Below are 16510 nucleotides of genomic sequence, written 5' to 3'. Positions count from 1 at the left end.
ATTAGATTAGATTAGATTAGATTAGATTAAATGAATCCCTTTTTGGGAGGGTTCTTCAGGGAAATCAAAGATATAACATGGGCTGATCTTACAGAGCCTGCTGTGTTTTTCTCCTTATTTAGTGACGTGCTTTAGGCGGATGTACGTATACATGGCCTATAAACCACAGAGCACGGTTTTAAGAGGAAGCAGCAGACGGCCTAGATTTGAGACTGACGTGTAAGGTGGAAGTGAAACTGGGGGCATTTTTCAGCAGCCACTCCTTTACCCAGCAGTCAGAGATGGACAAGTTTAAAACAATTCTGAACATTGCTGGCAAACAGACCAACCTTGGTTTTGGACTGGTCGCTCTGCTGACAGCAGGAGGAGAGCAGATATTCTCTACAGCAGTATTCAAGTGTCCCTGCAATGACCTGAACTTCATCTATGGAATGGTGTTCCTGCTGGTGCCAGCTCTGGCTCTGCTGCTGCTCGGTTACATCCTGAATAGGAAGACATGGAAGCTGTTGACGGGTCTGTGCCAGCAAAGGGGCGAGCCGTTGCGCTGCAAGAAGCTGGTTGCTGCCGGCATGATCCTCTTCCAGATCAGCACCACTGCGCTTGTTGCCCCTTCTAGTTGGATAGCTGTGGCTCTACTCAATGGAAACTACTATGAGTGTGCCATGACAGGGACCAATGTGAGCATTTACAACAAGCATGTGTGCAGAGAGAAGAACCAGGAGGCGCAGTGTGAGAAGGAGTTGCACAGGTTCCCCTGTGGGAAAGGACCACAAGCTGTTAGGGACGATGTTCTGCTCAGTCTCAGAGCTGAGTCTCAGGTAGGTGAAACACTCTTCTTCTTTTGACACCATGTTAAGCAGCTCTTTGGATCTTTTTTTAAACCTAAGAATCAGTAACTCATCAGTAAGCTGAGAGTTATTGTTTCAAAATACCAGCTGGAGATACCTATAAAGAAACAAAGCAGGAGCAGCAATAATAAGACATAACAAAATCCTAGGGCCTAGACCCAGTGACTGGGACAGAAGTCCTTGAACCCACTGTCAGGCCCCACGCTGGTGCAGTGGGTCCTGGGTTCCTCTTGGTGCACAACAATGCCTGGCATCATGTGGCAAGAGTGTTTAAGTAGTTCCTGGAGGGTGAAGGAATTGATACACCTGACTGGCCTCCACACACGCCCAATCTAATTCCAAATCCAACACCTCTGGGACATTATGTTTGGGTCTATCCAATACCATCAGGTTGTCCAGAAACTCAGTGATGCCCTGGTTCAGATCTAGAAGGAGATCCCCCAGGACACCATCATTAGGAGCATGCCCTGATGTTTGAAGCCATTTTTGAGCTACTGCAAGAAAATTTCAGCAAACTGGACTAACCTGCCACATAATTTTTTCACTTTGATTTTCAGGGGGTCTTTGAATTCAGCCCTCTGTAGATTGATAACACTGGTCAATGATGATTTTGCTACCTGGAGAAAAATACCTGATTTAAGGTATTTCAGATGTGCTGATTCCAAATCTATAATCAGAATTTCTCTAGCACGTCAGGTTCTTGAGTTATACACATGTCAATATTTAGCTCATGTATTGCTGTTCTGGTGCTTCTCACACAAATGTAGAGTGCTAAGATTTTCTAATTGTGAAACTGAACAGAATTTATTAATAATTTGGGTGATTCTGGGGCTGAATCCAAATATGTTCATTGAAATTCAATCAGCTAAAGTTTAACTGCCAATATTGAGGATCAATGATGACAGAAACTTTCAGTTTCTTACAGTGACTGCATTGATCTATCAGTAGATAAAAACAAAGTGTTAGTGCTACATCCAGTGATGAATAGAATTTCTGGGGTGGTCCAAAGTGATGCTAAGCTTAAAGCTGGATCTCTGATGGACCCCAAGTCTGTGAGCTTATTAGAGACAAAGACTTTCCCTCTAAGCTCAGACCCTTGAACTAAGAGCACAGGAATCATTAGTTCAGGTGGGACAGAATTTCTTGGACAACCACAAACTATGAAGAACTGGTTGCCGACATGCTCGTCTCATTCAAACATGGGCTGCAGAACATCACCTAAGATTCACTTCCTTCACTCTCATCTTGACTTCTTTCCTCCCAGTTTGGGTGATGTGAGCGATGAGCATGGAGAAAGGTTCCACCAGGATATCTCTGAGATGGAGATCAGGTACCAGGGGCACTATAATGCAGACATGATGGTGACTACTGCTGGTTTCTAGAGCGTCAAACTTCATGAAGCTCAAGAGCAAGTGTTTGTCACATTGTTTAGGCAGACTGACTGTGGATTGTATTAGTCCTCATATGATTGATTCTGGGAGCTGTGTCTTTTTTTTAAGATTCTTTTTGCCCTTTTCCGCTTAATTTGATAGTTTTCTAGTGGAGATGGACAGGAAAGCTGGGAGGAGTAACGGGGGAAGGCATGCAGCAAATGGCAACGGGCCGGGACTCAAACCTGCAGCGGCCGCACAGCCAAGCAGCATACATGGTCACCTGCTCATGCCCCGAGTTATCCTGGCGCACCATCTGTGTCTTTTTTCACCAGTTGTGTGTTCATGGTGCACTTTTGACGATTGGCATTTATTGGCGTAGTTACGTAACTCAAGATCCTGACGTGCTCGAGAAATTCTGATTATAGATTTGGAATCAGCATATTTGGAATCAGCATACCCACATTAGTAACAATCAGTTGTTTTTCCTCAGGTAGCAGACAAAAACGGTTTCTTGTTGTTGACCAGTGTAATTTTCATTTTCATTCATTTCTAACACAGTATCCAGTCCATATCAGTATAGAAGCACAACATTATTTTTTCCCATTGACCTCTGATGTGTTTTCAAAGTGTTCCATTAATTTTTTGAGCAGTGTATGTATTCTGGATAGTAATGCTTCAAGTACTAATTTTACTCAATAATAGGGGTTTGAAATAGAATTTTATTGGATGTTAATGGTGTGAATGATAATTTTACTGAATGATAAGCCAATCCACATAGATTGGGTGGTGGACAGAGGCGGAGGCCAGAATTGAAAGCGAACAACAGAGGGTTTCCTGTTTGGTGTCCTCAGTATCGCCTCTCTGCTTTGTGTGGATGGTGTTCTGATCTCATCAATAGGTAACCTCCAGCATGCAGAGGAACAGTTTGTAGCAGAATTGAAGAGCCAGGAATATGAATTAACACCTCTGAGTCTGTGGCCATGGTTCTCAGCTGGATAAGGGTGGAGTGCCCACTATAGGTGGAGGAGTTGTTGCCCCACAGATTAAGCATCTCAGGGTCTTGTTCCCAAATGAGGAGAGAGTGGAGCAGATGCTGTGTCAGTGGTGTTACAGACACTGTACTAATCTGAAGAGAGAGATGAACGGGAAAGCAAATGGTCGATCTATGTTCCAGCCTCTCACCTATTGTCATGAATTTGTGGTGACCAAAAGAATCAGAATCAGAATCAGAATCAGAAGGTTTTTATTGCCATATGGGTGAACAGGTTCACAGCATTAGGAAATTGCTGCGGTACTTCGTGCTTACAGAAAAAACAAATAAGTATAAAAACTATAAGACAATATACAAGTATACAAATTGCAAATATACAGAGATATTAGAGCTATAACTATAGCACAATATTACAAAATTACAAAATATACAGTGCAGAGACTAATTAAAGGATAAAAGAATGTAAACTATATTCCACTAATATGTACATCAGTGCAAACAGACAGGTGCATAAACATAGGGTCATCAGCATTTGTGGAGGGTGGTGGTAACAGTCTTAGGGTAATTGTTCATGAGTCCAACAGCAGAGGGGAAGAAACTGTTCTTATGGCGGGAGGTTGATATTAAAAGAATGATATTATGTATACAGGCAGCAGAAAAGTAAGGGTGTCTGGGCTCATTCTTAGAGACACGGTGATGACCTTAGCCATTAGGAGGGGCTCAGAGTAAAGCACCTGCTCCTCCACACTGAAAGGAACCAACTGGGGTGGTTTGGGCATCTGACAAGGATGCCTCGTGGGCACCTTCTAGTTGAGGTTTTCTGGACATGTCATACCAGAATGATGGTCAGAATGGTCCTACTAGGACATGCCCAGAGCAAATCCAGGACACGCTGGAGAGATTACATCTCTCAACTGGCTCAGCGTTCCCATTAGAAGAGCTAGAGGAGGTAGTCATGGAGAAAGAGACCTTGGTGTCTCTGTCTAGACTGCTAACCCTGTGAACATGGACCTGGATTAGCAGCAACTGGATGGACGGATGGATGGATGGATGGATGGATGGATGGATGGCACATAATCATGTGGATGATGCTTTCGTGGACAAACATTTAAGAGAAAGATAAGTCTGGATGCTAATGATACTAATCTTCCTACATAATCATGTGTGGATGGTAAGTTTAACAGATGATGATAATGGTTTGAATAATAATTTTACTGGATGACCATTCTAGTGGATGATAATGGTTTGGATGATGATTTTGCTGAATGGCAGTGGTTTGAAGTCTGGATGTTGCTTTCACTGGATGATAATAGGTTGAATTTTATAAAACATATAAGTCTGGATGACAATTGTATTGAATTATAATTGTTCAGATGACAGTTGACTGAATTCAAATAGTAGTTGTTCCCTTGTTTTATTTTGATCTTACTTTAATTGCCTCTTCAGTGTGTGACTAAATGGTGACTAAGTGTTTCTGACACATCTCTTACCACTGTGTGACCATAGATTCTGGGTTGGCTGCTCATCACTTTGATGATGGTGACAAACCTGCTGCTGACCTGTGTGGCTCGGTGCTCCTCCCCCATCAGTTACCTGCAGCTGAAGTTCTGGAAGGCCTATGTACACGAGGAGAACAACCTGATTGATTCATATGCAGATAAACATGCCAAAGCGCTCGCCGAGAGAAACCTAAAAAGCTTCTTTGAAAAGACACCACCTGAAAATTTCATCACGCCATCCAACCGAGACTGGGAGAAGATCTCGTCTCTCTACAAGTTCAGCACCAAAGACAGCTACTACAGCACTTTGCACCAATGTGTGGAGAACTTCCAGGAGACTGACAACAGGATGATGAAGATGAACTCCATCAAGTCAAATGAGTCTGCAGAATATAACCCTGCTATTCTTAATTTTGTAGATGATGGCAGGATGCCACTGTGAGGAGGACTTTGGCATTCAGCCAGTGCTGCCATCACCAAGTGTTGCCTGATTGTTGGGTTTTCTCCCTACACTGTAAATAATATAATAATATAATTGAACAAGCTGCATACTGCCCCTCTGTCATTTCTCTATATAAGGAAACATGTCTCTCAGCCCACAGGTTTTCAACCATTTTACAACAGCAGAAATCTGACAGGCAGAATCACGTATATACAAAGTAGCTGTTTTTATTTTCATAGCAATATTTCTTGTATGTTTACCTGTTCAGCTTGTGTACTAGTTATTTTGCTAGTTATTATTTTGCCAGGTTCACTGAATAACCAACATAATTATAATGTTTAATGTTGCTGACTAAGCTATTTGTGGGCTAAGCTAATGTCATATTTAGCATACAAATATTAAGAAATATGAAAGTAAAGATGTGTGTTTGATATTTTAAATAAATAAGTTTAAGTACTTTTTGACACAACAGGGTGTCCTTCACTCTGCTGTCCCTGTCCATCACTTCTGTCAGTGTGAGAGCAGCAGCACAGAGTGCTTCATGTTTCTTCAAACGTCTCTGTATCAGGTCTGAACGTCCATGTGGAGCAGCAGGCGCGGGAGCACTGCTGAGGAGAGCGGGCATTCCCCCAACTTGGGGCTGCCACGACGTGTTAATGGGGCTACTGCATCAGAAGGGTTCTTACAGAGTGCCCGGTAATAACCAGCCACGCACAGGAAGTGGGCCAGCTGGTTATTACCTCTATGTGTTCATTATACACATAGAGGTACTTTCAAAATAATTTTCACTCAAATCTGAGATGGTGACCTGGGGACCTATTGGTTGAGTTCATATAAATGACCCATTTGCATGTAGTTGCAATGGAGGCTGTAGGAGAGAGGGATAACGTCTTTGGAGAGACAAAGATCTGAGAGCATCATTGTATCCTCCTGCAGATATGCTTTTTCAGCACTGAGAGCAGAGGTCCAAAATTTATGATGTCATCTTTTAATTTTCAAACAGACACTCACTGATCCTGCAAGAGCAGGAATTTAACTACAGACCCTTGTAGCCCTCAGCAGGGTTGGTCCTTCTGCACTACAGCAGTGGTCACAGTGGCTGTTTTAAGGAGTTTACCCACTTCCTATCCCCAAAGGTGGGAAGTAACGAAGTACAAATACTTCGTTACTGTACTTAAGTAGGTTTTTCAGGTATCTGTACTTTACTTGAGTATTTATTTTTCTGAGTACTTTTTACTTTTACTCCCTACATTTTTACACAAGTATCTGTACTTTCTACTTCTTACATTTTCAAACAGACTCGTTACTTTTTAACACATCAGAGAGAAGTTTGAATTTCCGGTCAGTGCGCCGTCAAACATCAAACGATCTGAGCCTAAACGGAGGAATAATCGTACTGATGTATCCTCCATCCCCGGGGCTTATCGGGTACAAAGGGATTAAATACGCAAACCCACATAATTAATGTATCATTTATAGCGCTATAATCAGGGGTTACAGCGGGCCGGACCGAGTCCGTAAGTTGTGCTCGCGGGACATACCGAAGAGGAGCGAGCATAAAGGGAGTAACATGTGGCAGGTAAATGCAACGTTTCTAAATGCTCAACAAATATCAGCAAACACACAAAGTGTGTGCAGTTTGTCACACAGTGTGTCTGCGAGCTAAAAGAAGAGCTGCTGTATTTCCAAAGATGTAAGAAAGAGGAAGGAGAGCAGCAGCAGGTCAGCTGATCTCAGCCTGCACACCAACATCATTTACTGCAGCTACAATAGAAAGCTGTGATTCTTCTCCCCATGCAGAGACACTACAGCTGATCTTAGGGTTCCTCCACCTTCTGAATCCCACTGTAACCCCTGAGGATCCTCATGTTGGTGTTTAGGTGGAGGCACAGTCACCCTCTGCTATGGAGGACACAGAGAACAGAGCTGTGTTTAAATTCCCTTTCACAGTTTGTGTCCTACAGAACAGATTCAAGCTGAGTGCATTCATTAGAATTAAAATTTAGATTGGAGTAACATTTGTATTCTCATGTATTACATTCTCATGTATGTATCATGTATTATTTTACATTATTACAATAATATAGAATATAATATAGAATATATTATACAATAATATAGAATGATTTGCGTTACACAAAAACGTCCTCCAAAGAGCTACTTTTACTTTCTTACTTTGAGTACATTTCAGAGCCTGTACTTTTTTACTTTTACTTAAGTAAAGAAGTTGAACTAGCACTTCAACTTTTACCAAAGTATTTTTTAACACAAGTACTTGTACTTCTACTTAAGTACAGAATCTCAGTACTTTTGCCACCTCTGAATATCCCACAAAAATCAGCTGATCAGCCTCTGCATGAGAGCGAGGGTGAGCTGAGCAGCTCCTTCAGTCAGAGACTGAAACATCCTCGCTGCATGATGTCATGAGTCACTTGGACACTTTACCTCCACTGCCATCACTTCATGCATACAATACATATACATTTCTATTTATAACACCCTCGGCCATATAATGCATACTGTGTATACTTTACCGGCTACATATGTACATAGTGTTTTGATATCTGTATATAGTGTTCTGATGTATATGTGTGTATATGTATATATCGATATGTGTAGTGATATATATTCTATGTACACTGCTCAAAAAAATAAAGGGAACACTCAAATAACACATCCTAGATCTGAATGAATGAAATATTCTCATTAAATACTTTGTTCTGTACAAAGTTGAATGTGCTGACAACAAAATCACACAAAAATCATCAATGGAAATCAAATTTATTAACCAATGGAGGCCTGGATTTGGAGTCACACACAAAATTAAAGTGGAAAAACACACTACAGGCTGATCCAACTTTGATGTAATGTCCTTAAAACAAGTCAAAATGAGGCTCAGTATTGTGTGTGGCCTCCACGTGCCTGTATGACCTCCCTACAAACACCTGGGCATGCTCCTGATGAGGTGGCGGATGGTGTCCTGAGGGATCTCCTCCCAGACCTGGACTAAAGCATCCACCAACTCCTGGCCTGTCTCCTGGTAGCGCCTCCAGCCTCTGGACACTACGCTGACAGACACAGCAAACCTTCTTACCACAGCTCGCATTGATGTGCCATGCTGGATGAGACTGAAACGTTATTGGTACTTCCGCCATGCAAATACTGTGAATGAATGCATTTTAATCATTAATGCCAAGTGGTAGCAATGGAACGCACCATTTAAACTACTTTGTCCAAAAAAGATTCCAACGTTCTGTGGCGCCCTTATGACGACGGATCAAATATCAAAGGCAGTTAAGGTTGGAGCTGTAGCAGTAACTTTGTATCTGACACGTTTGCACTAAACTTGCTTGTTAGGACGCAGCATTCAGCAAACACAGACACTCTTTATTCTGGTTTTTTGTCACTTCCATAAAGGAGAGGCCAATGCACCTATCCATCCATCCATCCATTCGCTTCCGCTTATCCTGTTCAGGGTCGCGGGGGGGCTGGAGCCTATCCCAGCTGTCATAGGGCGAGAGGCAGGGTACACCCTGAACAGGTCGCCAGCCTGTCACAGGGCCAACACAGAGAGACGAACAACCTTTCACACACACATTCACACCTATGGGCAATTTAGAATAGCCAATTAACCTAACCCCAGTAAGTGCATGTCTTTGGAATGTGGGAGGAAACCGGAGTACCCGGAGGAAACCCACGCAAGCACGGGGAGAACATGCAAACTCCACACAGAGAGAGGGAGAGGCCTGGGCCAAGGTGGAAATGCGATAAGGCCCAGATCCAGTTCAGGCTCCAGTTATTTTGCAGCTCATCCAGTCTGGATCTGTTCATAATGGCTTCATCTTCCCGACACGATCTGCATTCTTTAATTAAAATGTCTCATCCTCCAAAATGTGCTGAATTTTAAAAGGTATAAAGCTGAGACATTTATCACAGCATGTTTGCCTTTACTGGTAAAACTTTACATTCATTACAGACTTGGAAAGCTGCTCTGAATGTTTTCAGCTAAATATGAAACTATGACTGACCTCTGACCTTTAACAGTAACTCAGTGAAACATCTCTGCTGTGGCTGTCAGAGAGCCGTCATCTATCCGTTGATCTTAGATCAGATTAAAATGGTTAAACTGGAAACATTAAAGCAATATGTCTGTGTAGATTCTCAGTTATCCAGGTCATAGTAGTCTCTGGAGCTTGAAAAAGGCGACTGGACTTCTTTTTGTTTCTTGAAGACGTTTCACCTCTCATCCGAAAGGCTTCTTCAGTTCTCAACCAAATGGTGGAGAGACCCAGGTATTTAAACCCCTGTGGGCGTAGTCCCCTGGAGGTGGTTGTGACCCTCTATTGATCATGTGCTTGAACACATGTGCCCAGGTGTGAAGGGGGCGTGGGTCATATTTAATCAGTGGTTTCAGTTGAAACCAATTTAGGACTCCGCTCCATTGTTTCCTGTGGCCTATTGAGGTCACTGGAACAAAGGTGTGAATGGGGGTTGAGACGTCTGGGAAGGGAGCTCAGGACAGCACTGTAAGCGGGGGAAAGTTGGTGACGTAATCCACCTCCTCTGTTCAATGATGGTTGTTCACAGTGGACATAGATGGCTTCTTTCACTCCTCTTTCAAACCATCTGTTTTCCCTGTCCAAAATGTGGACATTGGCATCCTCAAAAGAGTGCCCTTTTTCCTTCAGATGCAGATGTACTGCTGAATCTTGTCCTGTCGAGGTGGCTCTTCTATGTTGTGACATTCGTTTGTGAAGAGGCTGTTTGGTTTCACCAATGTAGAGGTCCGAGCACTCTTCACTGCACTGAACAGCATACACTACATCGCTGATCTTGTGTTTGGCGGGTTTGTCCTTGGGATGAACCAGTTTTTGTCTTAGGGTGTGACTTGGTTTGAAGTATACTGAGATGTCATGCTTGGAGAAAATTCTTCTGAGTTTCTCTGACAAGCCTGACACATATGGGATGACACTGTTGTTCCTCTTGTCCTTCCTATTCTCTGTAGTTTGTGTTTGGCCTTCATTCCTGTGCATCTTAGCTGATTTGATGAAGGCCCAGTTGGGGTAACCGCATGTTTTGAGGGCTTTCTTAATGTGTGTGTGTTCCTTATGCTTCCCAAAGTATAAGACAAGTAAGACAAAGTAATAAAGTTCAGTTCAAAATTATGCCCGAACAAGCATGCTGCGTGCTACTGAACACAACACATCTGGGCCCTATTCCAGGAAGCATGTTCAGCAAATTCTGAGTTGAAAATAAACTCTGAGTTGATCAACTCTGAAATCGATAACTGAGTTTCCCGTTCCACAATCGCTGATTAAAGTCAGTTCAATCAACTCTGAGTATGCGCGTGCGCGATATAAGGAAAGAAAGCCATCATCAATGGAGCTCCGATACAAGGATTCACCGTGGCAACGAGCATCCTCTATTTTAATCCAGTGGATCGAGGATTTTACTCCGCATTGAGCGGGACGTCAGCGCGTCCGCCAGATCTGCGCTGTAAACTAACACAAGTAAATGGACTGAACTTCCTTTATTTATTTATTGATTTGATTTGATTTTTTTGGTAAAATGATGTCACTGTGTTGGTGGTATGGTGACGGCTTGTAAAGACATTGTTGTAGGAGCACTATGTTTGAGTGACTCCAGGAAGAGTAGCTGTGATTGTTACAGCTAATGGAGATCAAATTAAAAAAAAAAAAAAAGCGCCTTTCTACAAAGTTCTTTAAGTTAATGCGTCTCATTCATACGTGCACGATGATATTCTGGGAAAGTGAGAGGCACCAAAAATAACGTAACTTTCTCTGATCATTATAAATGTTAAATACTCCACGTATGTTAGGATGCAGGCATCAGAGCAGCCTATGTATTTCTACTGTTTTTCTGTTACCAATGTTGTGACACTGTTACTGTAATCATGTCTACAATAACCAGATCTGACATGTAGATATAACATCTGCTGCTTTTAGGAATTTGAAAACGCATTTTTATTTTCAGTCATTTAAAAAAAAATTAAATTAATTAAGACACAGCAATAGACACTGATCTACTTCATATTTCACTTTCCTGAGACTGAAACGTTATTGGTACTTCCGCCATGCAAATACTGTGAATGAATGCATTTTAATCATTAATGCCAAGTGGTAGCAATGGAACGCACCATTTAAACTACTTTGTGTAAAAAAAGATTCCAACGTTCTGTGGCGCCCTTATGACGACGGATCAAATATCAAAGGCAGTTAAGGTTGGAGCTGTAGCAGTAACTTTGTATCTGACACGTTTGCACTAAACTTGCTTGTTAGGACGCAGCATTCAGCAAACACAGACACTCACCGTGAGTTTCCAGTTTGAAAGTGTATTCAGCAAACGATCTCTGACAGGTCCTACTTCCGGGGTTTGTGCCTGACAAAATAAAAGCAGTTGACTGCAATAACGCCGTAGCAGTGGTTTGCGATTACATTTTCGACAAGACAGAGCCTCAGATTGCTGCCATGTCCAGAGGAACCAGCTTTCCAAGAAGTGGTGAGGCTCCTCCTCAGTGGAGCACACGAGAACAGCGTCCTCCGCTTAGTGAAATTGACCGCCTCCGGACGGAAAACCGCAACCTCCGAGAGAGCACTTACAAGCTGAAAGGACGCATCTATGGGCTCCTAGCAGAAAGGAGAGAATTGGTCCACTTAAATGAAGTTGACTCAATCACCAAAAAAATGAAGCAACTTCAGGAAAGGAACAAAAAGCTGGAAGAGGAAAAGAAAAGTATGAAGGAACAAAATGTGAATGTGGAAGAGACATGGGACATAGCAAAACTGAAAGAGGCTCTCGTCCAAAGCAGAAGTCCAGAACAGATGGACAAGGAATTTGTGATTAAGAAGTATGCGGAAAAAATGCATGAAATGCTGAAGCAAAACTTTGTGAAGCGCCAGCAGAAGCAAGAATGGGAGAAAAGAAATCAAGAGATCAAGCAGAGGCAAGAAGTGGAGGATTATGAGGAACTGGTGAGGAAGCACCAAGAACTGGAGGCCAAACATGCAGAAATCCAGGAGAAAAACATGGAATGGGAGGAAAAATATAGGCAACTTGAAACAGAGCATAAGGGACTGGAGAGAAGAAAAGCAGCACTGCAGCAGGAGACCAAAGAAAACAAGCAGAAATACAGCAAGCTTGAAGAAAAATTCCAGGCAGTGGTTGAAGAGTTCAACAAATTCAGGGAGAAATGTAAAAACATTGAGGAGGAAAATGTCAAATTTGTGCTTGAAGTGGCAAATTTGGAGGAGAAAAACAGAGAGCTCGAGGAGCAACAAAAGAAAAAGAAAAAACGCTCCAAATTCTTCCGGTCCAAGTCAGGCGATGCAGAGGGCGAGAAAAAAGCCATGAAAGCCAAAGAAAAAGTGGATCAGGAAGAAGAAGCAGACAAGAAGAAAGGAGGTGGCTGGCGCTGGTTCACCAGATACAAGAAACATTCACATGACAGAAGTGTGGAAGAAGCTGCTGGTGGCTCTGCTCAGGCTGGAGGACAGTAGTTTCCACCGTGATCCTCCCTCCACCTCCACCTTCACTCCTCCTTTCCTCTACCCCTTTCCTTTCTTCTCTCTCCCTCTCTGATCCCTCTCCCTTTCCTCTTTCTTTCTCTCTTCACTTCTCTTCTCGCTCCCTTTACGGGCAGCATGGAGGCTCAGTCATCAGCCTCACAGAAACCCTTCTCTGTCCACCAATTGTATATATTAACCATTCAATAAATAAGCATAAAAAAAAAATCACATTTTTTCTGAACGCGTCTTCTTTTCTGCAGAACTGCAACTGTAAAGCCTGTTTGTCTATAAACTGGAAACCAGTACTAGTGTTAGGACTGGGTAATAATAATAATCTCTTGTAACCTGGTAAAACAGCAAGTGTACTTTGAGGGTTGTTAAAAAGGAAGACACCCTTTTGGGAATGATGAGGATGACGCAGCACTTCTGACCTTTCAGCTGCCTGTAGAAAAGATATCAGTGATAAAGTTACTTTGGATGATAAATGATTTGTCACAAGAATACAAATGTATACATCAGGCAAAAATAAGAGTCTGCCCTTCATTTCAGTGGCCTTAGATCACTTGAATGAAACTGCCATAGAAGTGGAGCTTCTGTTTAAGCTCCATAAAACACACAAACATGGTTCACACAGATGTCAGTTGCATCAAAATGGCACCTCCTTTGTCCTTGGGATTGTTTCTACTCATTCTTTATGATTTCTCACTCCAAAATCTTAGTAGTAGTTGTTCGGGGCAATGTAGTTAAGTCAGACTGACTTCATTGTTTGGAGGCTGGTTTCACGCGGGACTACAAGATTACTGCAACGTCTGCAAATTCTGTTTTCAAAAGATTTTAATGGCCAAAGACAATATTTTGTCATTGTTGTTGTTGTTGTTCATTCTTACCTGTGAAAGGTAAGCATGTGATCCAGTTTCAACTGTAAAACGCTTTGAACAGCTCCACGCAGCACCTGAATAATGCTCCTCTATTTATATGTTTGCCACATCAAATATGGCGGCAAAGTTAACGCTCAATGCGGCGTCTACCTATATATGTCTATGATTATAGCCAGTCATTTTGATCAGCTTGGTCCACTCTGTCATCATCATAGCATAAAAGTTTGATGTCAAATATATCATTTCTTTTACAATGTCTGTTACAATGTCATCATTTACACAACTTAAACATTTTTCTTAAACATCTGTCATTATTTCTAGCATTAGATAAAAATGCTTACTGGATAAAAATGCTGAGAAAAACTGCTTTAATATTCCTCAGTAGAAGCATTTCTCAGCTGATCTAATCTCAGCTTCACTGATTCATGATGGCTGTCTGACAACCACAGTGGAGATATTTCACTGAGTTAAAGGTCAGAGTTCAGTCACAGTTTCATATTTAACTGAAAACTTGTAGAGCAGCTTTCCAAATCTGTAATAGTGAATGGTCAATTGACTGGTTCTTATAGCGCTTTTCCACTCCACCTAAGCACTCCAAGCGCTTTATACAATGCCCAGAATGTAAAGGTAAATCAATAAAAGTCAAACATAAGAAATGTCTCAGCTTTATAGGTTTTAAATATTTCAGTACAGTTTTGGGAGGACGCGCCATTTAAAATAACACATGCAGAGCGTGTCAGGAAAAATGAAGCCATTATGAATGGATCCAGATGGGATGAGCTGGGAAATGGCTGGAGCCTGAAGTGGATCTATCCGGTCTGAATCCATGAGCGTTGTCTGCTTTGGATCCTTCCTTCTGTGGAGCTGGACTCGGACATGTTTTGCTGATCTGTTACGGAGCTGATGATCCCATCGGATGGATCCAGCAAAGCACCAAAATCACAGATTGAAGTCATTTTCAGTGGAAATTATGTTGTGATTAATGTTCTCAATTTCAGACACCACAACTTTCAAAATGATGACAATATTTAAGCCACTTCAAACACATTTAGCCTTAAAACTATTTCACTCTCATGTTCACTCAAATATTCACATGGTCTCCAGGATCCAGACATTTTTCCATCAGTGTGACCTTTTACAAAACAACAAATGATTGATCATTGATCAGTGTGTTCTGCAGCTGTTCAAATCAGTTTGATTTGAACAGGCTGACAAAGAGTCAGAGCTCTGTAGAGCCGAGTATTCCTTTGGCTTTAACTAGTAGTGACTTCATGAATTTCTTCACAAATAAAATTTTATCCATTAGAGAAAAAATTATTCATAACCATCTCAAAGACTTATCTTCATGTTCGGCTGCTTTCAGCACTGCTGGTATTTGTTTAGACTCTTTCGCTCTAATTGATCTTTCAGAGTTAACTTCAATAGTTACTTCCTCCAAACCATCAGCGTGTTTATTAGACCCCATTCCTACTAGACTGTTCAAAGAAGTCCTTCCATTAATCGATGCTTCAATCTTGAATATGATCAATCTGTCTTTATTAGTTGGCTGTGTACCACAGGCCTTCAAGGTGGCTGTAATTAAACCTCTACTTAAAAAGCCATCAGTGACCCAGCTGTCTTAGCTAATTATAGGCCAATCTCCAACCTTCCTTTTCTCTCAAAGATTCTTGAAAGAGTAGTTGTAAAACAGCTAACTGATCATCTGCAGAGGAACGGTTTATTTGAAGAGTTTCAGTCAGGTTTCAGAATTCATCACAGTACAGAAACAGCATTAGTGAAGGTTACAAATGATCTTCTTAGAGCCTCTGACAGTGGACTCATCTCTGTTCTTGTCCTGTTGGACCTCAGTGCAGCTTTGATACTGTTGACCATAACATTTTATTACAGAGATTAGAGCATACTATAGGTATTAAAGGTACTGCACTGCAGTGGTTTGAATCATATTTATCTCATAGACTCCAATTTGTTCATTTAAATGGGGAGTCTTAATTATGGAGTTCCACAGGGTTCTGTGCTAGGACCAATTCTATTTACATTATACATGCTTCCCTTAGGCAGTATTATTAGAAAGCACTGCATCAATTTTCATTGTTATGCAGATGATACTCAGCTTTACCTATCAATGAAGCCAGATGAAGCACATCAATTAATTAAGCTGCAGGAATGTCTTAAAGACATTAAGGCCTGGATGACCTCTAATTTCCTGCTTCTAAATTCAGATAAAACTGAAATTCTTGTTCTCGGCCCCACAAATCTTAGAAACATGGTGTCTAACCAGATACTTACTCTGGATGGCATTACTTTGGCCTCCAGTAACACTGTGAGAAATCTTGGAGTCATTTTTGACCAGGATATGTCCTTCAATGCACATATTAAACAAAGATGTAGGACCGCTTTTTTGCATTTGCGCAATATTTCTAAAATTAGAAACATCCTTTCTCAGAGTGATGCTGAAAAGCTAATTCATGCATTTATTACTTCTAGGCTGGATTGTTGTAATTCATTATTATCAGGCTGTCCTAAAAGCTCCCTGAAAAGCCGTCAGCTGATCCAAAATGCTGCAGCTAGAGTCCTGACAGGGACTAGAAAGAGAGAGCAGATTTCTCCCATATTGGCTTCTCTTCATTGGCTCCCTGAAAAAATGGGAATTGGCAGGTCTTTCAATTTGCATAAACAAAATAAGTTAATGCTACACAAGAGATTCATGTTTCATGTATTTACATGATTGAATTAAGTACCATTTACTTAATTATCAACAATAATGAAACTACTAATTTTTCTTGTGTTGATTTAACGTGACTAAATTAAATTACTAAAGCCATTGTAATCATGTTTTATCATTACCAGAAATGATGCAATATATCGAAAGACAAAAACTAAATACGATTGGACAATAATAAGAGCGTTTTTTTAGAGTCTTAACCAATAAGACGCCAACCAACATAATTTAAGA

At 41.4% G+C, this 16510-nt stretch overlaps 1 protein-coding gene across 1 annotated transcript; it reads left to right on the top strand.

Annotated features, from left to right (window-relative positions):
* The first annotated feature begins 246 nt into the window (after positions 1-246).
* On the top strand, positions 247-5569 carry calhm6 (calcium homeostasis modulator family member 6). The gene is made up of 2 exons (XM_030724710.1): positions 247-818; positions 4719-5569. The coding sequence occupies exons 1-2, from the start codon at positions 282-284 to the stop codon at positions 5151-5153; spliced, it is 972 nt and encodes a 323-aa protein (XP_030580570.1). The 5' UTR covers positions 247-281; the 3' UTR covers positions 5154-5569.
* Positions 5570-16510: the final 10941 nt, after the last annotated feature.

This window comes from Archocentrus centrarchus, unplaced genomic scaffold (assembly GCF_007364275.1).
Source record: "Archocentrus centrarchus isolate MPI-CPG fArcCen1 unplaced genomic scaffold, fArcCen1 scaffold_40_ctg1, whole genome shotgun sequence".
Classification (NCBI taxonomy): Eukaryota; Metazoa; Chordata; class Actinopteri; order Cichliformes; family Cichlidae; genus Archocentrus; species Archocentrus centrarchus.
This window is presented reverse-complemented; position numbering and strand designations above follow the sequence as displayed.